The sequence below is a fragment of the Helianthus annuus genome, chromosome 12 (genome assembly GCF_002127325.2).
Source record: "Helianthus annuus cultivar XRQ/B chromosome 12, HanXRQr2.0-SUNRISE, whole genome shotgun sequence".
NCBI classification, from domain to species: domain Eukaryota; kingdom Viridiplantae; phylum Streptophyta; class Magnoliopsida; order Asterales; family Asteraceae; genus Helianthus; species Helianthus annuus.
Genome location: NC_035444.2, coordinates 1,819,213 through 1,845,681, shown reverse-complemented (window position 1 = coordinate 1,845,681; position 26,469 = coordinate 1,819,213). Strand labels below are relative to the sequence as shown.

The following is a 26,469-nucleotide window of genomic DNA, read 5'->3' as shown; positions in this document are numbered from 1 at the left end:
CACCTCAGGTTAAAAGCATGTGTTGTAGGTAGTTCAAAAAGTACAAATGCGACATGTGTTTTTGCTCATGTTATCGGCATGTGCTTCGAGCACCCCAAGTTTTATTTAGTAAAGATTAAGATTTTGTAAAATGCTTAAATGTAATAATAGGAAAACAAGTGGATCTCTTGCAAAATAATTATGCTGGCAGTATAAAATGAAAGAACAGGGAGAAAGGGAGAGCGCTAGCCGCAGGGTAGCCCAATGACACGGGGAAAACTCGTTGCCCGAAGGCCCACTATGGTAAAACTCGGTTGGGATAGAATTCGAACTTGAGACGTGTGGTTTTCACTCAAAATCTACTTCACTTTCCCACTAATGCCAGTTAACTTTATAAATAAACTAGTGATAATACCCGCGAATTTCGCGGTGTTGAAAAATGATATGTTTGTTACTTTTAAAAACAAAATACGTTGTTAATCATAAAGAATCTGTACGCATGATCATAAAGACCGTGAATGTCTAAACAAAAAACAAATGCCGATAAAACATTAGCAATTTGTACGCATGATTATACATTTAGTCACACGTAATTATATATATGGAGATCATGTATTACAAAACAAACATGCCCAGTAGAATAGAGTATTGATATGTTGATATGATAACAAACTGAAAAAGAAAAACTAAAAAGGAAGTTAACTTTTTGAATAAAACATATATGGAGTTCATGTATTACAAAACAAACAAATAATTATACCGAGTAGTAGCGTCACGTATTGAAGGTTACCTATTTTAGTTAAACCAATTGGTTTACGAAGGTTGAGGACTTCGCTTGAATTGAAGAAGATTAAATCTTGATTGGAACAAGTCAGTGTATGGAGGTTTTCTTTCTTAAACGAAGAAACATATACATACATTGACGCAAGAAGTAGACAAGATAAACTTGTACCACGACATTGGTATCACCAAGTCTTGTGATATGGGGGCGACATTGGTGGAAGTGTTTACATTTCTTCATAAAGATGTATGAATTGGAACACTTCATAACTATATAGAGGCTCAGTCGATATTTTTGTGTAAGTTCCTATGATTATATACACAGATTCTTATGGAATTCTCCAAAGTATCACAATCTTATGTTTACACAGATTCTTATGATTATATACATGTAGCTTTGTCATTTACATAATCTTATGGAATTCTCCAAAGTATCACAATCTTATGTTTACACAGATTCTTATGATTATATACATGTAGCTTTGTCATTTACAAATCTTATGTTTTACCGGAAGTTAATGTGAAGGATCAAAATAAATAGTTACATTATGTGTTTACACATCAAGTGTTTGTTGAATTTGTAGCATGTAAACAACTTTGAATTGTTATTAAGCAATAAATAATTGTAAAATGACTTTAAATATGTGTACTAATAATACATGCATACTTGGATGTACCATTAATCAACCCTACGAACTTGGATGAACCATTGTAATGGGTTAAACACACCCTTATACATGTGTTTGTATAAACTAATTACAACAGTGAGTCAAACAAAAGAATTGGAGGCATCGATACAATGGGTTCGGCCTCATACTGACCGTTTTATAAAGTCGATAACATTTTTTGGCGCACCATTACAAACTTATGTTAATGAATGCGCAACTTATAAACCAATGCATCGCAAAAGTTTGATGTATTGTTTTCTGTTCAGTTTAGATGAAAAGCTATACATTGGGCTAATGGTTCAAACTCCTTCCACACCTACCAGTAGCCCCATTCTCTCTAAAATAAGAAGCCGAAAAGAACTACGCAATACCCATCGATCGGAAAACAAATAAAAGAATGAAAGATGATTCATAAAATGCAAAAGGAGACCAAACCACCTCATTAAAAATAATGAAAAGCTAGAAAGAAAACACACATACATAATGCATACATATATACAAAGACACAATGTGGATGCACATATACATGTACAACACACAAGAAACTAAATAGATGGTCATATGGAACACTAGGGTTAGATATTGTGATCCAAACCAAAATACTACACCGACGTAACAAAAAAAAATTACCTATACTTGAAGCCGTGTTAATGGCAAATAGCGACATAAGGTGTACCCTGGTATATACGCTATTTTACATGTATACTTAACAAAAACCTAAATTCTAGCTAACTTATAGCTATATTAAACGTTGTTTACATTAAAAAAACTGAAAACCCGCTGAAGCGACAAAAAAATAATATACGGGTTAGGACCGCCAGGTATAGGCATGATGATAAAGATGATTGTAAATTTTGTTTTCTTAGCCCCAAATTGACATTTCATGTACCAACAATATCAAGAACTCAATAACCAAATATACCAATCACTAAATCAGAATTATGACAGAATAAGATAAAAAAAAATAATTCAAAACAAAATTCAGATTATAGAAGAAAACAGTTTCATGAAACTAAGCTTACAAAACTGGATATTCCTTCAGCTTACTTCTCTGATGAGTTAGGTCCCCTCTTCTTTCCAAAACCAACAACTGAAAAAACCACAAGCAACCATCACCCACACATTCCACTAACATAATAAGGGCTGCATACGAACCGAATCTTTAGCGAACAGTTCGTGATCTGTTCGGCAGAAGGTTCGTTTATATTTGTTTATTTAATAAATGAACAAGCACGAACAAGAAATTTCGTTTGGTTAGTTAAATAAACGAACATGAACAGAGGTCGCGTTCATTCATTTATGTTCGTGAACGCTCGGTAATGTGTTTGTTTGTGTTCGTTTGTTTTCAATAGTTTATTAGGTTTTTAATTTTTATATTTTATTAAAATACTTCAAAATTTAAACAAATAAAATATTTAATAAGTATCAATCTATTATATATTTTGTTCATGAACGCTTGGTTATGTTCGTTTGTTTTCATTTGTGTTCATGAACACTAGTTTGCTCACGTGAACGTTTGTTTGTTTGTTTGCATACGCTAGCTAAATTTAACAAACAAACACGAACACATTAATTTCCTTAATGAACGAACACGAACAGAAAATCTTGTTAAAGTAAGTGTTCACATGTATATTTCCTTAACAAACAAACACGAACTAATTGCAGCCCTGTCATAGTATAACAAAAAACAGCAAATTAAATGAGCAAAAAAAAAAAAAAACATACCGGCAGTAACAAAACGGCGATTGTACTGAATACGCTTGTGAGCGCGTCCTCGAGGCTGCTTCTTCTTGTCCTGCTTTGCCACCTTTGGGGTTTGACCTCTCACTTTTCCAGCACGAGCTAATGATCCGTGAACCTTTCCTGTAATCAGATTAAACAATCAATAATCGAACGAAAGTATAGTTTCATATTACAGAAATTGTGATCGATTCGAAGCTATTGAACTCACCCATGGCGGATTTTGGTGCTTAACGTCTTCGAGTCGGTTCGTTGTGTTGCAATACGATGGAATTTTGGGGCTAGGGTTTTGTGGAAATGGTATGTAGTGACGTAGTGGATTTCACTAGTGGGCTGATGTGGGCCCAAAGACAATTTAGGATTAAATATTGATTTGGATTTTGGGCTATAGAATACATATATAAATAAGTCTAGCAAGATGTAGATGTGTACAAAACTCATTTTGGACTCGAACCTGTTCGGTTTATAAAATGGTACGTTTTTTTAGTTTGGTCTCAAATTCGTCAGGGCCATCGGGTTAATAACCGGTTTAGGGTTGGAAACCCCAACACACCCGAACCGATTTTAACATTGAAACCATTTTTTGTAGGCGGACTCAAACCAGTTAGGTTGGGAACCAATTCTGAACACAAAAATCCCAAACTTGTACCAAATCGCCGACTTGAGTTGGACCCAAACCGGTTTGGCCCAAACCGGTCTTTTTTACCGGGCCAGTTTCCATGTCGTCAGGCTCAACCTGTTTTTTGGTACACCTCTAGCGAGAAGATAGCCACGGAGAAAAAAAAAGACAATTATAGAATAAGGATTGGATTTTTCAACCAATTCACCATATTGTGGTTCATTATTCTACTCCTATAAGTTTTGCCATTTTGGTAGTCTCGAGCCCTCGTATTCTCATGTAGGGTGGTTGTATATTTTAAATCATTGGAGTATGTAAATAAGTCGGCCGACTTGAAAGTCAAATGGTTTGCGTCACATTTCAATCCGACGATTTGTTGTTTTAACGGTTTAATCGACGGCCAAACTTATAACCAATCGTGTAAACCGAAAAAACGTTTAATTCTTATTATGTTTATAATTCGTGTACGTATTATTATAACCATGAACCATTTATTATTTATTTAACACAAACTAATGTTTTAATTTCTTTTTGTAAATCGCCTCAATCCTTCAAAACCAAACTGTTAAACAATCAAACTGGTTAAAAAGTGGATCCGGTTGACCCACCCAACCCGCTGGTTTAACTTGTTCTTCTCCAAAACCGTAATTAACCGTTCAATCAACATTTTTTTATCAAAACCGAACAAATCTAACCCTCAAGTGTGTGTGTGTTTTTTTTTTTTTTTTTTTTTGTATTGTGGGCTTTCAATCGTAGTTTAGCCCAAAAAGGTTAGGCCCATAAACAATGTTTCCCCTTCGGTTGCAATTTTATCTGCAAAAAACACTGATAAACCCTAAACCCCCCAATTGCTTCACCATGAATGTACTGCAATTAACCACAATTCAATTTCCTCGATTATGGAGAACTCAATTGAGCAATTACAACTTATGTCCAGGTGTTTTCGAATTATGCTCCACTCGAAACTCATGCAAATTCGTGGTTAAAGCTGGTGAAAACAGAGTACCAAAATCAACGGATTTGTTCACACAAATCAAACAATTGGAAGCAGAAGAAGACGAAGAAGTGCATGATGATAATGATTTGGTTGATATTGATTGGGATAAAGTGGAAGATGAGTTTTCCCCAAAGGGTAGAGATGAAGAAATGAATTATGATAAAGATCCTGAGTTTGCTGAAATTTTGGGAACTTCGTTAGATGATCCTGCTAAAGCAAGGTCTAAAGTAAGTTAAGTTATGGTTATAAGTTGCTTTGAAATATATGTGTGTGTGTGTTGGGTAGGCTATAATCGAGCGGAGCCAGGTTGAGCTCGAGCTCAAGCTTAAACTTAAACGAGTCAACTCGGCTTAACTCGTTATTTTATCGAGCCGAAAAGTTGATATCGAGCTCCTCTTGTGAATTTATTTCTTTATTTTTTTTAGAGTTAATTACTTTTTTCGTCCTTATGATTTGTCAAAAATCACTATTTTAGTCCATTAGTTTAAAATTGCGATTTCACCTGTGGTTTCACTTTCGTAACCAATTCAGTTCCTTTAGTTTTACTTTCGTAACCATTTCAATCCATTTATTCTGTAAGTACAGGGACTGAAATAGTTACGAGGTGGACTGAAATGGTTACGAAAGTGAAACCACAGAGACTGAAATCGCAATTTTTAAACTAATAGACTAAAATAGTGATTTTTGACAAACCACATGGATGAAAACAAACTCTTTTTTTTTACAAATATTGATAAACTAAAAAAAATTACACATGTATCTATATGTATTATTTTTTTTCTAATATTTTAAAACTGAAAGATATATTAAAAGTATTGTATATTTTTGGTTTAGTTCTCCATATTATTATATGTTATTGATCTTATTATTTTTTTTACAAATATTGTTAACATAAAAAAATTACATATGTATCTATATGTATGACTTTTTTAATAAATTAAAGACTGAAAGTCATATTAAAGTATTATGTGTATATTTTGTTTATTTCCTCATATTTTTATATGTTATTGATTAATTAAACTTAAAATGTTTACACTTCAACCCACTCCACATATTTTTTATTTTAATACATTTCGCATGAGCTAAGCCAGGTGTAGCTCGGGCTCAGTTCGTTTACAAATCAAGCTGAGCCGGCTCGTTTACAACTGAGCTGTTTTTGAGCGAGCTTCGAGCTTTTTGAACACCCTTATTGTAGTTGTGGAATGTGGATGCATGCTAAGTGTTTGATGAAATGACAGATAGAGGAGAGGATGAAGAAGAAAAGAGACAAGATAATTCAGCGAAAAACGGGTTCAGCGACACCCATGAAAGTGATTTTTAACAAGTAAGGATTACAGAGTTTGTGGACAGTTGCTTGTGTTCATGATTAAAAAGATTTGAGTTTCTTTTAGGGTCCTGTTTATATGGTGGATGAAGATATGAAACTATAATTTTACACCTCATTACGTGTCTTAAACTGAAATGAAAATGAGCAAAATGGAGGGTATTGAAATAAAAACAATAAAAATGAGTGTTCCATGAACTTACTTATAGACTTGTTCACGAACAGTTCATGAACACATGTCGAACGAAAATTCTTGTTCGTGTTCGTTAAGGAATTGAACTTGTTCACGAAACCTTAAATCCTAAAGGCTAAATTGCACTTTTCGTCCTTTATGTTTCAGGGTTTCTGCGGGCGCTGTCCTTTAAGTTTAAAAATTACACTCTATGTCCTTTATGTTTGCAACCTATAACAGGCGGTGTCCTTTCTCATAAACCCAGTTAACTTTTAATGTTAAAACCCCTTGTCTCTCTCAACTTCAAACATGAGGGACCTGTTATGTAAAAAAGTGAAACATTCAAAAACAAAACAAAAGCATCAGCAGCCATCTTCTACGTTTATCCGGCCGGCGATTTCGCCGGATTCCGGCAACTCTTCTTCCCATGTTTATTCCCCTGTTTATTCACAAACATGCCTCCAACATTCCCAAAACACACTCTAAATCAACAATCTTCTTCACCAAACAATATCACAGCTGAAGCTAATTTTCCCAAACCTGCAACTCGACCGACTGACTCCAAAAACCTCCAGTTGCTTATTCTAATCTATCAAATTCAGGCGAACACAAACAAATCAGATCGGACAATTTGTTCAGAACTCAACCAAAAACAATCATAAACAACATTTTTAATTTCGAATCAGATCCGGAACGAAATTCAACGTGATGCGTTTTTCCCAAACCTGAAACATGCGTATCACCATCATCGTATCACCATCATCTTCATCGCCGTATCACCATCATCTCACTCCGTCAGATCCCACCGGAGCCGCTCCTCCATCATCGCATCACCATCATCTTCATCGCCGGCGGTCAACGCCGGCTCTCTCTCTCACCCTCGTTCTTCTCTGTCTCTTTCTCTCCCATCCTCACTCTCTCTTGATCCAGATTGTGTGCAGGTGGAATGTGTGCAGGTGTGCGGCTGTGGAAATTCATAACTTCTTTCAATTCTTCAATTCTAGATCTGGGTTTTCTTCAATTACTGTTTTTTCATCTTCTTTGGGCCTTAAATTTTGATAAAGTTGGGGAACTAGGGTTTGGTTTGTGATTGATGAGATGAAAGAGGTGAAAAAGAAAACCTCTTCTGGGTGTTTGATTATTAACAACAAGGTTACTGATAGTGTTGATTTAGGGGAATTTGAGACCAAGAAAAGGGGATTGGATGTGTTTGAGTTTGATGAGTATGATGGGTTGGATGATAATAGGTATATGAAGGATGCTGATGATGGCAGGTATAGGTGGATTGATTCCAATCGGAAGAGTGGGGAACGAATGGAGTCCCGGAATGTGTGCAGGTGTGCGGCTGTGGAAATTTCAAGTATTTTTATACATTTAGTCATAGTAGTTTCACTTTTTTACATAACAGGTCCCTCATGTTTGAAGTTGAGAGAGACAAGGGGTTTTAACATTAAAAGTTAACTGAGTTTATGAGAAAGGACACCGCCCGTTATAGGTTGCAAACATAAAGGACATAGAGTGTAATTTTTAAACTTAAAGGACAGCGCCTGCAGAAATCCTGAAACATAAAGGACGAAAAGTGCAATTTAGCCAATCCTAAATGAACGACCGGTTCAAGAACTGTTCGCTGAAAGTTCGGTTCGTTTACAACCCTACTTATGATGATATGAACTATATGCGTTACATTTTTGTACGTCAATTAATGGCTTCAGATGAATTATTTCAGATTTGAGTTCAACAACTCGTATATCTGGATCGAGTTCTACCATGCTCCTTTGGATAAAGATATTAAGATGATATGCGATGTAAGTTACTTTATTTCTACTAAGTTATTCGTTTAATCACTGTGAGTAACTCGAATATTTGTATGCGTACAAGGAAAACGGTGTTTGATGTATTTCATTTGCAGACAATTCGTTCGTGGCATATCGTTGGACGTCTTGGCGGGTGCAATTCAATGAATATGCAAGTAATCGCTAAAAACTTTACCTATGTCCAATTCGAATATTTTATTTTTTATTTATATAAACAAACGTTTATTTGCATTACGTTTGTTAAACGCATGTTATTTTTGCAGCTATCACAATCTACTACAGATAAGAGACCAAGTTATGATGATATTCTTGGAGCAAACATTGAGCCGACTACATTTTATAACATTAGTGATCTTGAGATTCAAGACAATGTAGCACGCGTATGGTAATCTATACTGCAACCTAAATACGATTATCCTTTTTGTTTTTTTTTTTAAAAAGAGTTAAATGCCATTTTAGTCCCTGTGGTTTGGGCCATTTTGCTAGTTTAGTCCAAAGGTTTTATTTTTAACTTGTGGGTCCAAAAAGGTTTCACAGTTGCCATTTTAGTCCACTTGGTTAACTTCATCCATTTTTTCTGTTAACGAGAAGGCCAATTCGGTCATTTTGTATGTAATTCTGTTAACTGAAAGGGCAATTCAGCCATATAAAATGACCGAATTGGCCTTCTCGTTAACAGAAAAAATGGATGAAGTTAACCCAGTGGACTAAAATGGCAACTGTGAAACCTTTTTGGACCCACAGGTTAAAAATGAAACCTTTGGACTAAACTGGCAAAATGGCCCAAACCACAGGGACTAAAATGGCATTTAATTCTTTTTTAAATTTGTAGTCGTTTGTTTTTCATAATCATTTTGATATTAAGGGGCTGTTTGTTTACCTATTAATGAGGCTCTTAATGGTTCAGACCTCTCTTACTGGTTCAACACTTAATGGTTCAGACTGTTTGTTTTGTGAGCAGATGTCTGAATGGTTCAGACATTTGCCTCTGAATGATTAAGTGTTATACAGAGTCTGAATGGTTAAGACCTCTAATCTGAATTGGTCAGACATTTGCCTTTGAAGGGTTAATCATTATACTGGCTTTTAATGATTCAGACCTTGGTCTTACTGGTTCAGCACTTAATGGTTCAACACTTGATCATTCAGAAGTTGTCAAACAGCCCCTAAGAAAACCCAAATGGTGTGTTTAAGGCATGGGTGGACCTAGAAACTTTTTTATAGTGTATAAAACATTAAAATCTTCCAACTTAATATTCAAACATTTTAAAATATTGTTAGAATATTATATATGTGATAATTATATTCAACACACCAGCTATCTCTATACAGTTTAAACTTTTTGAACGATAAACATTTCACTTCAACTCAACCCAACCTGACCCGTACTGACAATACCCATTCGACCCGTCCATCTTGTCACCTTTATTCACAGAACATGTCTTAAAGTAGTTCCATTCGTGTGACGAGTAAAATGCCAAAATCGTCCCTGAGGTTTGGGGACTTTTGCGTGTTACATCCAAAATCCTGAGGTTTGGGCACTTTTGCGTGTTACATCCAAAATAAGAATTTTTTGTAACCGGACCCCTAACGTTTCATTTTTGTTGTCATTTCCATCCAAATCACAAACCCAGTTAAAATGTATCGTTAACTCAGGGACGTTTAGCCAATGACCTCTAGCTCAAGTGGTAGGAGAACTTGAGTTCTTCTTTGAAGACTCAAGTTCAATTCCCATTTGGTGCAAAAAAGGAGTGAGGCACTGGTGGGCAGTGATAGGAGACTCAGGGAAATCTGGGTTCGATCCTTGAGTCAAACGGGTTTTACTGGTAATTTACCGTCGTGCCTACGGGTGGGTGAGTTACCGGGTTTTCCCCGGAATTGGTGGTGGACCACTCGGGTTACTCTCGGAGTACTCCGTTTGTCCAGTGGGTGCCCCGAGAGTGCTCAGGATTGATTTGTTGGCCGTTCAAAAAAAAAAAAAAAAAAAAAAAAAAACTCAGGGACGTTTAACATTTGTGTGACGCTTTATAAGCGCATACATTTTTAATACTTCATATATCTTGATTATGGAAATTTGGTTGATTCTTTTTCAGGGTAGATATTGGTACTAGCGAGCCTATGCTGTTGGACGTATTGATAAATGCAATGACGCAAATAAGCTCCGAGTATGTTGCGTAATTCTCTCTTGTATGTGTTCTTGGGTTCGTTATTTAAGCGAATAATTGTTAATGAATTTGTTTATTGTTTACACTTTACAGTCATGTTGGAATCAAACAGATGGTTTTTGGTGGATCTGAATATGAAAACTGGAGTCCAAACTTGACATCAGAAGATGAAGGTTACAGTGTTCATAAAATATAGGCGACTTTACTCGCAATTGTGTTGTCATTGTGTATTAATATACTAGATGTAATATAAACTTCTTTTTGATTCATCATTTTTAGTCTAATATTTGGGTTAACCAACTGGAGTAGCCCAGTTGGCCACCGACACCCACCCACCTCTTCCCAGAGGTACCGGGTTCGAGTCTTGAGAGTGACATATGTCGCCCAGGGTAAGAACTCGGCATGGGGAAGTCACCGCGGAGCTAGCTTGGTCGGGTAGCGGCTCCCGGAGTGAGATCACTCCGGCGGTTGGGAGGACCGTGCACTACCCCCCCCCCCCCACACACACACACATAAGAGAGAAGTTTGATATGGACTTCATATCAATCATAGTCGTTCAAAAAAGAAACTATAGGAGCATCCGCAACCCAAAAACTCCATGGGCCTCCACGTCAGCTTGCCTCCAAAAACCTTCACGAACGTCTTTGGAAGAACGTGGATGTCCTTGGAAGAACATGTTGCTCTGCCATGAGGGCCATGCCGGCGAAGGATCTCTCGACAGACAATTTGATTGACAGACCTGATTGCAGATGATCTATGGTATTAAGCTATCAATAAAAGGCTGCGGCCACTTAAAAATATCAGAATGCAATGCAAAGTTCTTGAACCGAAATAAGGCCATATTACACCTTCAGGAGTCCAGGCTCGACCTAGTAGACTGTCCAGTTTGGTCTCTCTCTTTTTTTTTTAAAAGGTTTTAAATAATATAATTAAATAATTAAGTAGCTAAACTGAACTTTGACAATAACTTTTATCCGTAAACATATTTTAAAAATCTAATTACACAGTGTTGCATATCGTCTTTACTAGGGGTGCAAACGAGCCGAGCTATTCGCGAGTTACTCGAGCTCGGCTCGAAAAAAAAGCTTGAACGAGCCAAGCTTAAACGAGCTCGAGCCCGAGCCTAAAAACAAGCTCGTTTAGTAAACGAGCCCGAGCTTCGCTTATCGAGCTCGAGCCGGCTCGCGAGCCTAAACGAGCTTTCTGTTTATATATTTTTTTATTAATATATGAAAAATATATTTATATAATAATAATTACCACTTATATAAATATAAAAAAAATAACCAAATTAATATAAATCAATTCTGAACATAATGTTTAAAATGTTAGCTATTAGTTAGATTTTAAAAAACTAAATATTAAATTATTGACGCATTTTAACCGTAAGAGGATTGTTGTTTGTCATATAGCTAAATGTTAATGTTAATTAAAAGTTAAAACATCATCATATTACAAAAAATAATAATAATAATAATAATAATAATAATAATAATAATAATAATAATAATAATAATAATTATAATAATTAAATTAAATTGAAGTCCAGTAGTTAAAACTGGGTAATCGAAACTGTTTGGTGGATATGTAGTTAAATCTATAATCCTCTTTTCAAGCCAAAAGATTAATAATAATATAAAATCTTCCAAAACACATATTTGAATCGTAAACTTATCTAGACATGTATTAATTAGCATGTAGATGAGTTTTGGTGAACGTGGGTTGGTTAAAGAGCCCTAGAATTATTTGAAAACAACAATAAAAAACTGACAGATAAATTCAGAGACGTATCTATGTTGTGTTTAGTGAAAAAAAGACCCCACTAACACCCCACTCATATTTAGCCCACATGTTATATAAAAAAGGTCAAATTTAATTGAGGCCTCTACATATTGTAGACTCATGCATTTTAAACCTTAAATGAAAAAAAAATGAAAGTTAACTATATGTATTCGTAAAAGTTACCAGTTGAAGAACAAAAAATAAATATTCACAAAAAATAAATATTCGAGCACCTCATGAACAAGGTGAATATGAGAGGCGCGAATTACACCTGTTCATCTTCAAAAGCCAAAAACAAAGCGTGACAATTTGGGACGGAGAGTGAAATTTTAGTTTTTTCGATGATTAAAGAATAGCATTTAAAACGTTAGTCCTTGGTTTGAATCTAAACATAAAACTAGCTATATTACCAAATTATTGGTGACATAAACAAGTTGTTTGTTAGTCATAAATTTATAGTTAACACTTTTTTTAACTAAAATAATTATCATATTTTAGTTGTTTGTCAGCCATCGCACCCACATGAACACTGCGCTCCTGGGGTGTGGGGGGCTTTGTGTGAAGGAGATAATGGGCGTGGAGCATGTTCTTGCTTTAATTTTTTTTAACTTTCACTTAAATGTTATCAAAAAGTTATAAAAAAAGTAACAAAAAGTTCTAAAAAAAATAATTTGATAATATTTCTTGAACAATTAATGAGGTGAATTAAAAATATCAATTATAAGATTTTTTTTAATGTTTATATATAGCATGCATTACAAAGTCTCGCCCCTGAGGGATCGAAAAGTTGTTGTGGACCACACGCTGAACTCTAGCCAAGAACCGAACCGCCTCCGGCGCCAAGAAGCCGAACGTGTCAAACGCCAAGGGGACAAAGGCATGCTGATTATAAGATTGGCTCACATTTAACATGACCATTACACCATCACACACCTTAATGAATGTGAGTGGTTGCCTACATGGTGTCACACAGAAGCACATTTTGGTCAAGTGTTTGTCCTCATCCCGTCACCAACGACCATTAAACAAACAGCAGTCCATATATTCAAGGACAGGGCAGGAGTTTCAAACCACCATGGGCATCTAGTAGTAGTTGCGTATAGTCGCGTAAAACGCCTTAGTCTAAAGTGGCACGAGTCACTCCAAGTTGCAGACCTGCAGTATGCTACTCGCATGTAGTAGTTTTAAGCCTGAAGCGCAGTTTACATCATCTGAGGCGCAACACAGCTCACTTGATCTAAGGTCGCCTCATGCCTTACAACACATGAGAAGTTGGTGCCTTAGTGGCATAATTCAAGTAAAAGAAATGCTAAAAAAAAAAAAAAAAAAAAAAAAAAAAAAACTTAACCAAAATCAAGCAAAAACTGATTTTGAAAAAGTTATAAATCTTGCAAGCTCAATAGAAGTTACAAACACCTCAAACATCTAAAAAGTTGCAAAACTCTTAAAATTCATATAAAGTCATCATTAAAAAACCATCAATAACATTCAAGAGCTCGTAACGCGCACTTTTTCCGCAACCAACTTTATCGCTTCAATCCTTTCATCGACTAGTTTCTGCAGCTGCTCCTCTTGTTTCACCTTATCGCTTTCTTCAATCTCTGCTTCCTTAAACTCCTCACCGGTTCCATTCGACTTAAACATCACAAACGATACTTCCGAATCAAACTCCGTGGGGACCTCGACCAGCCGCTTCCCACTTGCACCGGTATCTTTACCGATGACATCAGCCCTAATCCGATCCAAAACAACAGTACGAAAATTCTCGAGATATTTTTCAACAGGGTCAAGAGCTAAGTAGATTAAAATCTCCCAGCATTGTAAAAACTGTTTCTTGTTGATTTTGAGCGTTTTTCTCACTTCTTCGATGGTTTCTGACGGTGGGGCGAAACGGGTAATTTGGGTTCGTTTGGCTAGATTTTCTTCTTTTAGACGGCTGACGGTTGCGTTTAGTGATGGCTGGATTGCTTGTAGAGAAAGTAAACGGGGTACGTCAATGCAAGCCCTAACGTGTTGTAATGAGTCTAGTGGCTCTTCGATTGAGAGATCGTACACGTTGTCTGCAACTACCATGTTGGTGATTGCTTGAAGAAGATAACCTCCGTAGCCTTTGCGTTGGTATGGAGGGAATACCAGTATCTGTCATTGAAACATTAAAAAAAACATGTAGCATAAGTAATTTACCTTAAATGATCATATTTCAGTTCTACTTTCAATATGCTTATGGTAATTCTTGTCTTTACAAATTATTTTATTTAAAAGAGTAAATTACGATTTTGGCCCCTGTGGTTATATCACTTTTACCCTTTTAGCTCAAAAAAGAATTTTTTAACATCTGAGCCGCCTTCGTCTTTTTTTCTAACCCTTTTGGCCCCTAATACTAACCCTATCCATTAAATGTTAGGGGCCAAAAGGGTTAGGAAAAAAACCGTTAGGGGCCAAAAGGGTTAGAAAAAAAGACGTTGGGGCTCAGATGTTAAAAAATTCTTTTTTGGGCTAAAAGGGTAAAAGTGATATAACCACAGGGGCCAAAATCGTAATTTACTCTATTTAAAAATTTGAGTATCACAGTAACAAAACAATGTTTTTATTTGGATTCAAAATATAACAAAATCTTCAGAACGACCATTTTGACCTACACTAAATACTACCAACTTTGACCCATCAACCAAACCCGCCCATTTTGTAGGGGTGTAAACATACCGAGAGGCTCGAGAGGTACTCGGGATCGGCTCGGTTAAAAGCTCGAACGAGCCAAGCCTTAAGAAGCCCGAACGCGAAATACAGCTCGTTTAGTTTAGTTATCAAGCCCGAGCTCAAGCCTTAAATACAAAGCTCTTTTAGGCTCGTGAGCCTAAACGAGCCCAAACATAATTTTAGTTTTTTATACATATTTTAATGATAATGATGATTATAACCCAACCCTAAAAACCCCAAGTCGGTTTCAACTTAGACCCATATGATTTAAACTAATAATACTGGCGAGCCGAGCCAAGCTTTGGCTCGTTCAAGCGATATCAAAGCGAACTCAAATAGCTCGTTTGATATAGTTCTCAAAATAGCTCGACCCGAGCTTGAGCTTTGGGTTTTACTCGCGAGCCGAGCTCGAGCTCAAATAAGTAAACTCGAACCTAGCCCAGCTCGAGCTTCATAAAAACATGATAAGCCGAGCTTGAGTCGTGAAAGGCTTGCCCCGGCTCGTTTACACCCCTACATTTTTGCTCGCTTACCTGCGATATTGGATGTAAAGTGCACTTGGTTAAAAAATGGGTTAAACGTAAAAAAAAATCGATTCAATCTTTAAAAAAAAAAGGTAAGCTTTTAAACGTTTAATTTTCAAGATTCTTTGATCTTTTTGTTGGGTTTTGTTTTAATTTTACTGGGTATGTGAGTTTATATTTAAATACAATGCTAAGAAAACGGGTCAACATTTCAAAAACTTTAAAATAAACTGAGGTGTTTACAACCTCTTTAATTGGTTCCTTCGGAAAACAAATAATTATTTAGTTCTTATAAATCACACCGAATTTATTAACCATTAACGTGATGTAATAATATACCTGCCCAAGTCTCAGCCTGTGGCTATCAGGGTAATGAAAAAACCGATAAAGTGCAGCAAAACCAAACAACTTTTGTGGAGTTTCCTGTTCATCAATTTTCTTCTCCACTAGAAGGTAAACTTGCCAATCCGGATCAGTAACATCAATGGGATTGCTACCTGATACAGAAATGTAACAAATTTAAATTAAATAACTAGAATTTAAATCAGCAAGAAATAATGCAAAACCTTATAATTATGCAATAGTCAAGAACAGCTGGAAGTTACCGTCAACGAGAAGAAGGACGAGTGGTACCAATCTACAGTAAAGAAGACCCATTGCTGAGCCCTCAACACGAACAACCTGATAAAATAAATAAAATGATAAACCACTGTTAAGGGTGCAAACGAGCGGAGCGGCTCGCGAGCTACTCGAGATCGGCTAGAGAAAAAGCTCGAAACGAGCCGAGCCTTCTCGAGCCCGAGCCGAGCTTGAGCCTCAAAACAAAGCTCGTTTGTTTATCGAGCCCGAGCTCGAGCCTCACATGTGAAGCTCGTTAGGCTCGTCGAGCCTTAGTGTAAACGAGCCGAGTCGAGCCGAGATTATTTAAACTTGTTTACAAGCCAACCTCGAACCTAAAAATAAGCTTATTTAGTAAACGAGCCCGAGCTTTACTTATCGAGCTTGCAAGCCTAAAAAGTCTATTATTTATATTATTTTTATTTAATATACTAATTAATAGATAATAAACGAGCCGAGCCCGAGCCGAGCTCGAGCTTGATAAAATACAAACGAGCCGAGCTCGAGCTATGAAACCAAAGCTCGAATCGAGCAGAGCTCGAGCCCGAGCTCTCATAAATTAATCGAGCTCGAGCTCGGGCCTGGCCGTGCTCGGGCTCGGCTCGTTTGCACCCCTAACCACTGTCCTTAACTACTTATACATAGATATAAATTGGGTACACCGTAATAGCGCAGATAGTTTAAAAACACACCTCCAGCTCAGCACAATCAGCTTTAAAATGTGCATCCAACCCATTGCTAACTACTTTTCCATCTGAGATCATAGACCTGTACAAAAACAAGCATCGGGAGACGGGAATCAACCGACTGATCGAGAAATACATATAACATTGATCATAAGATTATATTTCAATCAAAGGTTCGTAAACTTTAGCATACTTTACGTAACGAGTCTCGGTGGAAAACGTTTTGAGGAAATCATCTTTTGTCTCAACAAGATTATCTGCGAAAATATTCTGCAATTAAAAAAATATAACAGTGGTTAACGTTTCAACATTGCAGAAAATGAAGGTCAAAGAGATGAATACGGTATTTGATGATAACCTGTAGAGAAGATTTAAGATCTGTGACTCCTTTCCCAGCCTTCATTGATGATAAAACGTCAACCAATGAAAAGAAATACAGTCAGACTTATATGTAAAACGAGTGAAGAAAAAAAAACGCATTTTGAAATTCCGGTAAGCATATTATAAATGGATGAACTTACATCACATGTGCTCTCGTAAGATATATCAGCATATGCTTGAAATGAAATGCTGCTGATCCAAATAGTAATCTGCATTGTATAATATCAAATTTGTATTGCCGAATCAGCACACAGAAGTCTATCCATATGAACCAATGTCCATGTCCGATATAAGTATCAAATACTTTTACAAACAGAAGTACAATGTTTCAAAAAAACAAACAATATTGTAGACTATAGCATAGTTGTCAATAGCGGCTATAGCGCGCTATGTAGCGAAGCGACCAAGTGTCGCTATTTGGGTCATAGCGACCAATAGCGTGAATAGCGACAGTTAGTTTTTTTTTGGATGTAAATAGCAATTAGATATAGCTATAAAATAGTTGGATTTATGGGTTTTTGTTAAATATACATGTAAAATAGCATATATACCAAGGTATTTTGATATAATATACATATAACAATTTTCAAAATTCTTTTTCTAGTGTATCGCTATATATAAAATAGTGATCGCTATTTGTCGTTATTCGCTATGTAGCATATAGGTCCCTTGTCGCTATTTGTCGTTATTCGCTATTAACAACTATGGACTATAGAAAATCCGTGATTTTTAGCCAGGCTACACAAGCATATCAAGAAAAATCAAGGGACAAACTACAACTACATTTTTTATTTCCATAATTTTTTTAATGTATGAACGTGTATATACCCTAGTTTCCACATAGATCGGAGAAGATTGCAAAGGCACTTCAAAAATGATAATAAAAACTAAAAATCAGTAAGCTACATGATATACGAAAAGATTAAAATAAGAGTAAACCTTTAACCCCTGGTAGCCATATATTTTTCCATCTTCTTCAAAGAAGGGACTTAAGTCAACCGGTTCAATAGAGAAGCTTTCTTCAGAGCCCACTTCACCTTCTTTAGAAACTGATGATTTAATCATTTAGAAAAAAAATAACAACATTTCATCAGGACTAAAACACCATACAAAAAAATTATAAGAAAACAAAACATACTTGTTCCATACTTGTTTCTCTAAACCTAAATTAGCCCTTAAATATCATAAACACAAGCTCAATATACTTTTGCCAAAAACTAAAGATGAGCATTTGGTACCGGTACCCACTTTCCCCGTTTTTCGGTACTGATACCGGTATTTATGGGTAAAACACCGGTAAATACCGGTACGGTACCGGTACCCACTTTTCCCGTTTTTCGGTAGGTACGGAACGGGTACCATGCTCATCCCTACCAAAAACTACAAAATCGATTACTGCAGCTTAGGGATGAGCTCGGTACCGGAACCGAAAGTACCGGTACCGAAAATCCTCAAAAGTGGGTACCGGTACCGAATATACCCGGTACGGTACGGTTCGGTACGGTACCGGTATTTAAGGGTAAATACCGGTACCGAACCGGTACCGAAAATGTCAAAAGTCGGTACCAATAGAAAAGGTACCCGGTTCGGTAAATTTGGTACCGGTACCGGTTCGGTACTGCAGCTTACAAAATAACCGCTTTTCGCAGTACATCCAAAAACCCTAAATACAATGACTGGTAACTTTCACCAAGCAGTAAATTACTTCAAAGGAGCATGAAATCCAACATTATACACATAAATTATACTGCAGTAGCTAAACTAGAGCACATTTCGGTTAGAAAAACCCCAAAAACACATGTTCTATGATAAACAATACGAGCAAATTTTATAAAATAAAAAAAAAAAAAAACTCTGCGCTAAACAATACGTACCCATGTAGATTTTGATGCAGTCATTGGGTTGAACCCCTTCATCTACGTGAAAACAAAGTGAAGAAAATCAGCGAAAACAGAGACGAATTGGAGCAATTGGGATGAGAACAATTAGGGAAACTTACCGACTTTGGAGAATCCAACCTTTCGGCGCTTTTTGGGATCGGAAACGGTGTCGGAAGAGTGGTGTTTGGTTCCCATTTTTCGCAATTAGGGTTTCGACGAGAAGCGGGAAAATTGTTAGAAACGCGGGAAATGGGACTGTGAGTCTGTGACTGCGTTTGTGCACCTTTATATAGGCTAACTGGTGCACGGTATGAATATAATGATAATTATGGATATGGGTTTTAGTATCGATTGGGCGTTTGGTCTAGTGGTATGATTCTCGCTTTGGGTGCGAGAGGTCCCGAGTTCGATTCTCGGAACGCCCCTTTTTTGCCAGTAATTTTTTTAGTAAATTTTAAAACAAAATACTCGAAAGTCAAACCCATTTATAAACGGTCCTAAATTTTCTTTTTGTCTGAATCAATTGGCAGATTTTCTTACTAAGACCCAGCGGAAAGGAGGTCCACCCTACGTCCGGCTGACGTGCTAGTTTTTTGTTGGAAGGGCGGGAAACATGCTTGTGTTAGCCGGGTTCCGGGAAAATGAGTTTGTGGTGGGGCAAGCGGTACTGAAAGCAGAGTTAAAGAAGGTGGAAAAGCACGCGAAAGCTTGTGAGGATAATCAGCATGCCTTTGTCCCCCTGCCGTTTGACACGTTCGACTCCTTGCGTCGGAAGCGGTTCGGTTCTTGGCTAGAGTTCAGCGTGTGGTCCACAACAACTTTTCGACCCCTCAGGGGCGAGGCTTTGTTTTTAGTAGATTATGATTTTCTATTCAGATGGGGATGGCGGCGTAGTTTGTTGCTCGTCTACCTGCTATCCTTATGTAATTTGCCCTGCTGATTGGAATGAAAATTAAATATTCGATGTTAAAATAAAAAAAAATGGCAGATTTTAAGATTATATATTTTTGAAGTTTTAATACAACCTGAAAACTACCAGTTTATTATTGTATAGGTTAAAATTACGGCTTTATTATATAGGTTAGACAAGTAGATCAAAACACAACCTTTTATTAAAAAAGCTAACCAAAGTTCTATTGTAATTTGGTGTACGCCTCAAAAAGAACCAAGCCAAGCTTGAGGATGTTTTAAGTTTGATTGAAGCTTAATTCAAAAGTCGATACAAACATCCAATTCGTTACTTGTAAATATTGATCAATAAAGCGAGTTTGATTCAAGCTTAACTTAAAAGTTAAATAAAGCTCGACTGAAAAGAAACAAAAAGTTAATTATTGTTTTTGTCCCTGTGGTTTGTCAAAAATCACTATTTCAGTCCATTAGTTTAAAAATTGCGATTTCACTCCCTGTGGTTTCACTTTTGTAACCATTTCAATCCCTGTGGTTTCACTTTCGTAACCATTTCAATCCATTTATCTGTTAAGTACAGGGATTGAAATCGTTACGAGGTGGACTGCAATGGTTACGAAAGTAAAACAACAGGGACTGAAATTGCAATTTTTAAACTAATGGACTGAAATAGTGATTTTTGACAAACCACAAGGACGAAAACAATAATTAACTCAAAAAAAAAAAAAAAAAAAAAACCTCGTCTGGTTTACCATTTTTGTTGCATATATGATCAAAATATTATTTGCAAATGAAGCAAATTTCATAGCATTGACTTGTACGTTTGCGCTCATTTTTGCATGCTTGTGAGTTTTAAACTCAATGAAAGCTCATCTCATACGAGCTCATGCTTGACTACGCCCTAGTTTAGTCGCTAAAAATTGTAAATATAACTCGAATCAACTCATAGAATGTCAACACTTTTGATCAAGCTTAACATAGTCAATGCCCTAAACCGCAGAGATTATTAATGCAACCAGATTACAACTGATTTTCTCAGCTTCAAAATTTCCAAAAAAGAATGAAGTAGCAAAACATTACACAAGTTCCATGAACAAAGTCATGTTTGGTCATGACATGAAACCAGATTTTTTGTTTTATGTGTGTTTTTTTCTCCTTGTTGAAAAGTCAAACATGGTAACCAGTGATTGTGAAACCCCTTCCGACAATCTCTCCGGCACAAAACCATGCAAAGCATTCCAGCCCAAACAAAGCAGCGATTCCAGCTTGTTCAACGTGCATATCTTTTCTGTTTTTCCATAAATTCTTCACGTAATCGAGTTCCTTCCAGAATGATTCATTGCGGCTAGGCAGGCTGCAGAATATGCATACAAGAAATTAGAAAACTAATTTGATTGGTTAAGCCACTATTTTTGTATATTTAAAACGTAATATACATAAAAAATATTGATAATGATATTAATGGGTCAGCCCAACAGTTTCTTGATGATTAAAAAAAACACGAAAGTAATCTCTTGTTTGTAACTTGAAATATGGATGAACTTGATTTCATATGCAAGTAAACAAGGTTTACTGATTTAGTATCAAGCCCAGGTTAAACGAGTTTCAAGGCCCATAGAAAGGTGCAATGTGTATGAAGTCAAAATAAAAAATATATATATATAAAATTAAGGGAAATTGGCTTGTAATAATCCCACCTATACCTTATTGGCCATTAATAATCCCACCTCAGAATACTCCCCCCACCAGTCCCACATTTCACATATTTTTCCTACAATGGTCCCCCGTTAAAAAAATTTAACGTAGTTAAGCTTTTTTCCAAATTACAAACAAATTTTTTAGGGCTTTTGATTAGAACGACGATACGAGTCCATTGATGTAAAATTTGCCTCGAAACGGTGCTCCAAACGATGAAAATGGCGCTTCAATTCGGGTGTTTAAATTTCCAATTAACCAAAATCAAGTCACTTGGAGCACCCTTTCGAAGTAAGTTTTACATCAATGGACTCGTATTATCGTTCTGATCAGAAGCCCCAAAAAATCTGTTTGTAATTTGGAAAAAAGCGTAACTCCGTTAAGTTTTTTTAACGGGGGACCATTGTAGGAAAAATAGGTGAAAGGTGGGACTGGTGTGGGGAATATTCTGAGATGGGATTATTAATGGCCAATAAGGTCTAGGTGGGATTATTACAGGCCAATTCCCCTAAAATTAAAAAAAAAAACAAAAAAACAATCTATAGGCTGTTAAGAGGACGAAACCCAACAAATACAGTTTATTATCCTTACTAGGCCCAGTTTACCCCTTGTGGGCTCCATTACTGATCTCACACGAAAAACTTAACCTCAAAATGCCATCGTTCAAGTATTGAACTTCTGGTTTAGTCAATACAAATTTAAGCATGATTGGTGTAAAATCATATATATGATAAACATATGAGAGAAGCATCAACACAACTCATTTAACCTTCTTGCTAGTTGCTCTAAAAAGTAGGGGTGTGCAAAAAAACCGAATTAACCGAACCATAACCGAATTAACCGACAAAACCAAACCGAAAAAACCGAACCAAATAAAAAACCGATGGGTCGGTTAATGGTTTTTTTGAAAACCGAAAGTAGCGGGTCGGTTATGGTTATCATTTTTCTATACCCACCATAACCGAACCGAACCGCCATGTAATAAATCTTTGTAGGATTTATGACTTTTCACCATGTTTTTAATATTTTATGTTTTTGACTGAAGATTTTTAGTACTTATGGGGTTTTTATATCATTTTGTGGTTTTGGTTGAATGTTTATTTGAATTTATGGAATGTATCATATCACTTTATTTGAATATTCGATAATAATTGGTATTAATATTATAGATTATATGTATTATTTAATACTATGTAATATACTAATATACACAAATATGCAATAACAATTTATTCCATGTTAAAAAAATTAAGCTATTTTTAGCTAAGCTAAATACACGGTTAACCACCCATAACTGACCCACTATAACCATCAAAACCGAATAACCATAACCACCATAACCAATCGGTTATGGTTATGGTTTTTGGTCAAAACCGACCCATGCACACCCCTACTAAAAAGTAACTCAAATCAATATGTATATGTGTTAAGTACAAAGTTCAAATTTAAGCTCTGTCTATCACGTCCAAATTCCTGAAATAATTTCTTGCAGATCGCAATTACAAACAAAACAATTCATTTATGATTTTATGAAAGAGAACTATAAGCTTGAAGCCTAAAAACTGTCAATGGGCTAAGCCTCTTTTGTCCTCAATAAATGCATTATTACTTTATAAGTGGCAAACTCAAACCAATACTCTTTTGTCGCGCAAAGTGTATTCAAATGCTTTGAGCCTCCTAAGTAACTTTATTGAAAATCAGAATATTATTAAATAAAATATTGTCATCATGTTTGATGTAATTTCTAGGGTTAGGATCAAATACAAAGGATCCTAATTGTAAGAAAACACTAACTCAAAATATGAAGTAGGCTCCATCAGGAACCAGAACTAATTAAGAAAACATATATAGCATCATTTTATAAACTAAAATGCTTATGTATTGACTAAAGCTACATGAAATACATAAAATAAGACATAAGGTCTGTAGATTAACCTGGCAAGACGAGTGTAGAACAACTGTTTGGACAACTCATTGCATTTCTCAACAGTTGCTGGCTCTTGAACATACTGCTTGTTCTGCTCCATTAGCTGCTTGTAGTAAGCACTTCCATGCTTGGACACAAATTGTGATGCCTGACATGCCTTAGATTGCAACTGCTTCAGTTTTGATGCCATCCTATCTGCAAGTAACACCTGCTGTAGTGATTTCAGTAACCAGACATGAAACAATAAACAATTACTTTAACAAGTAACACAAAAGATTCATCCCTCCAATGTTTACATATTCAATGATCAAATGTATAAAGCAAATGCAAAAGAAAACCATGAATTGAGACTACTAAACCAAACCACTTAAAACCGCAACTAGCAGGTGACCTCCAGATACTAATTTCACTGTTAATAAACAGCTATGTAGCACGGGGACTCCATTTATGTGGCAGTACCCGTCTCGGGTACTTGTCGGGGACGGAAACACCATGGGTACTCGTCGGGGACGTTTCCTAAACGTTTCCAATGTCGGGGACGTATCTGGTAGAAGTATCCAGCCCGTTTCCATTTATTTCTAGGGTTTTTACCCTTTCAAATTCCACAACCGGCCATTAAATAAATAGACCTATCATATTCGGCTTCTTTAATCTCTAAACTCTCAAGTCTCATCATCTCTAATTCTCTATCGATTGTCGATCTCTCACTAGATGAACCGGAAATTGAAAATGATTTGATTATTGATAATTAATTACCTTTGGAAGATGTAGTATTTTTGGAATTTGTTTAATGTATTTTTATTTTTTTATTTTTATTTTTTATTGTCATACCCGTATATTGGAATTTTGAGTTTTGTCGTTCCTCGTTCCCGTATCGTCCCCGTACCCCGATCCCGTACCCGTTCCAGTGCTACTTAGATAAACAGTAGTAAGATCCGGTAGAGTTACAGTAGATAGCAAAGGTAAAAAACATTCACTTCACTTGCTTAAGAGCTACATTTTAAAAGCTTTTCAGGCGTGTGCTGAAGCCCTCAGGCGAGGCAATCGGGTGATTTTCCGGCCAGGTTTCGTAAATTATGACAAAAATCTACAAAATTCGGCCAAACTGGTCGGAAGCATCTAGAAATAGCCTGAAACCAGCATAAACTAGCCCTAAACAAGCCTGTAACATGTCTAAAATCCCTGAAAATGATATGTTTATGTTATGCGCCTTGCTAATTTAGAGCCCTTGTTTTTAAGCACCTTGCAAGTTGCGAACAAATATAATGTCTCGATTTGTAACACTCATTCAGTCATTCCTATGAATTGGTAACCCTATCTCTTCCACAATAAACTCCACTTCACAACCAACCAAAGAGAATCAAACCAACAACCATATATACTGTAAAAAGCTCCTCAAGTTGGCCTCAAACTTGGTTTTAAAAAGCGCGCCTGAGGCTCGCTTAAGTGCGAGGCGCAACAAGATGCACGCTCTGGGCTTTTTCGCTCAGCGCCTAGAGTAATCACAACCTTTTTTGGGATTTTTCTGGGCTTTTTTGGCCTGAGGCGCGCACCTCTTGTACCCAAGGCGTTTTTATGCATCTAACAGTTGTACCCTGGGTTTTTTGGCTTGTACATGCAGCTAAAATCATACAAAAACCATACTTATAGCTATATTTTGGGTTAGGAAAGCTAAAAACGTATAGGATATATAGAAAAATATATATAATTAGCTTGCGCCTCGGGTACGAAAAGCCCACCGCTTTTGCGCTTTGCGCTCCGAGCCTCGGTTTTCAACCTCGTCGCTTTTGTGCGCCTTCCGCTTTTTAAAACCAAGGCCTCAAATACATAAATAAGTTCTTCTTAAAGTTTAAAAAGGTTTTCGCCTTTTCGGTGCTAACTTGACGGATTATTACGAGTAATTTGTTTTGAAACACTAATGCAACTCATCAGGATTTAGCAGATTAGCTATGTAGCACGGGGACTCCATTTATGTGGCCGTACCCGTATCGGGTACTTGTCGGGGACGGAAACACCATGGGTACTCGTCGGGGACGTTTCCTAAACGTTTCCAATGTCGGGGACGTATCTCGTAGAAGTATCCAGCCCGTTTCAGTGTAATTTCAGGGTTTTAACCCTTTCAAATTCCACAACCGGCCATTAAATAAATAGACCTATCATATTCGGTTTCGGTAATCTCTAAACTCTCAAGTCTCATCATCTCTAATTCTCTATCGATTGCGATCTCTCACTAGATGAACCGGAATGTGAAAATGATTTGATTATTGATAATTAATCACCTTTGGAAGATGTAGTATTTTTGGAATTTGTTTAATATATTTTTATTTTTTTTATATTTTTTATTGCCGTACCCGTATCTTGAAATTTTAAGTTTTGTCGTTCCTCGTTCCCGTATTGTCCCCGTACCCCGATCCCGTACCCGTTCCAGTGCTACTTAGCAGATTAGTATACATAGCATAATGTATACAATCAATCAACACATAAAAAGTTAAAAACCTTCATGTCAACTCAAATTCATAAACCTAATTCCATCAAAACCATGTGTAACCTATCAATCAAGCCTCAAAACACAAATCAAGTTCAAATCTCGCAAATTCAGCTATAACTAAAACCCTAACACGTGAGCCACTAGCCACAAATCAATTCAAATAATAAAAACACGGATTCACACACACAACAATAGTAAGGAAGTATATAAAATGAAAATATGATGCGTCGCCTCAATAGATCTAAACAAATCGTATAGAAAACCTCAACAAAACCGTAAAATACTACGAAAACTGAAGTTATAACAATCAGATGAAGTGTTTACCGGTAAACGAATCGGAGAGTGGTTGGCAACGCCGATTTGCTTCTCTCGCCGATTAATATGTAACGTCGTCTCCGAGAGAGAAGCTGTGGACTTGTGCAAAGATGATAGGGAATGGTGTTCCCGAGTTAAAAATCTCTCCTCATCCCTCCCCTCCCCTTCATGTCTTTCCAAATTGGAAAGACTATTATCAGGCAAAAAAAACCCATTTTCCCTCCCCTCCCCTCCCCCTGTTAAGTGGATCTCTGGAACACAGCATAAATGTGAATAATTGTTTTTTGGCAAATTGAAAATAAATAATCTCAT

General features: G+C 36.4%; 4 protein-coding genes and 1 non-coding gene across 7 annotated transcripts; 2 read left to right on the top strand and 3 right to left on the bottom strand.

Annotated features, from left to right (window-relative positions):
- Nucleotides 1–2,271: 2,271 nt before the first annotated feature.
- LOC110893773 (40S ribosomal protein S30) lies at nt 2,272–3,524 on the bottom strand. Its single transcript, XM_022140901.2, has 3 exons — nt 3,379–3,524; nt 3,153–3,290; nt 2,272–2,517 (listed from the first exon to the last, which is right to left on the bottom strand). The coding sequence occupies exons 1-3, from the start codon at nt 3,380–3,382 to the stop codon at nt 2,471–2,473; spliced, it is 189 nt and encodes a 62-aa protein (XP_021996593.1). The 5' UTR covers nt 3,383–3,524; the 3' UTR covers nt 2,272–2,470.
- A 1,066-nt stretch (nt 3,525–4,590) lies between these two features.
- LOC110893774 lies at nt 4,591–10,542 on the top strand. The gene is made up of 7 exons (XM_022140902.2): nt 4,591–5,010; nt 6,022–6,107; nt 8,006–8,084; nt 8,189–8,248; nt 8,357–8,478; nt 10,187–10,258; nt 10,352–10,542. The coding sequence occupies exons 1-7, from the start codon at nt 4,645–4,647 to the stop codon at nt 10,452–10,454; spliced, it is 888 nt and encodes a 295-aa protein (XP_021996594.1). The 5' UTR covers nt 4,591–4,644; the 3' UTR covers nt 10,455–10,542.
- A 2,851-nt stretch (nt 10,543–13,393) lies between these two features.
- On the bottom strand, nt 13,394–19,100 carry LOC110893775 (histone acetyltransferase type B catalytic subunit). Its single transcript, XM_022140903.2, has 10 exons — nt 18,946–19,100; nt 18,821–18,862; nt 17,886–17,995; nt 17,087–17,155; nt 16,924–16,962; nt 16,759–16,835; nt 16,572–16,647; nt 15,867–15,942; nt 15,601–15,758; nt 13,394–14,179 (listed from the first exon to the last, which is right to left on the bottom strand). The coding sequence occupies exons 1-10, from the start codon at nt 19,019–19,021 to the stop codon at nt 13,529–13,531; spliced, it is 1,374 nt and encodes a 457-aa protein (XP_021996595.1). The 5' UTR covers nt 19,022–19,100; the 3' UTR covers nt 13,394–13,528.
- A 79-nt stretch (nt 19,101–19,179) lies between these two features.
- Nucleotides 19,180–19,251, top strand: TRNAP-UGG. The gene has a single exon. It is a non-coding gene; the product is annotated as a tRNA-Pro (tRNA).
- A 1,401-nt stretch (nt 19,252–20,652) lies between these two features.
- Nucleotides 20,653–26,321, bottom strand: LOC110893776. 3 transcript variants are annotated; one of them, XM_022140905.2, is made up of 3 exons: nt 26,167–26,321; nt 23,363–23,562; nt 20,653–21,086 (listed from the first exon to the last, which is right to left on the bottom strand). In XM_022140905.2, the coding sequence occupies exons 2-3, from the start codon at nt 23,542–23,544 to the stop codon at nt 20,900–20,902; spliced, it is 369 nt and encodes a 122-aa protein (XP_021996597.1). In that variant the 5' UTR covers nt 23,545–23,562; nt 26,167–26,321; the 3' UTR covers nt 20,653–20,899. The 3 variants fall into 3 exon arrangements, with proteins under 3 accessions (XP_021996597.1, XP_021996596.1, XP_021996598.1); XM_022140904.2 differs by having other exon boundaries at nt 23,363–23,565; nt 26,167–26,320; XM_022140906.2 differs by having other exon boundaries at nt 23,363–23,549; nt 26,167–26,315.
- Between the last annotated feature and the right edge of the window lie 148 nt (nt 26,322–26,469).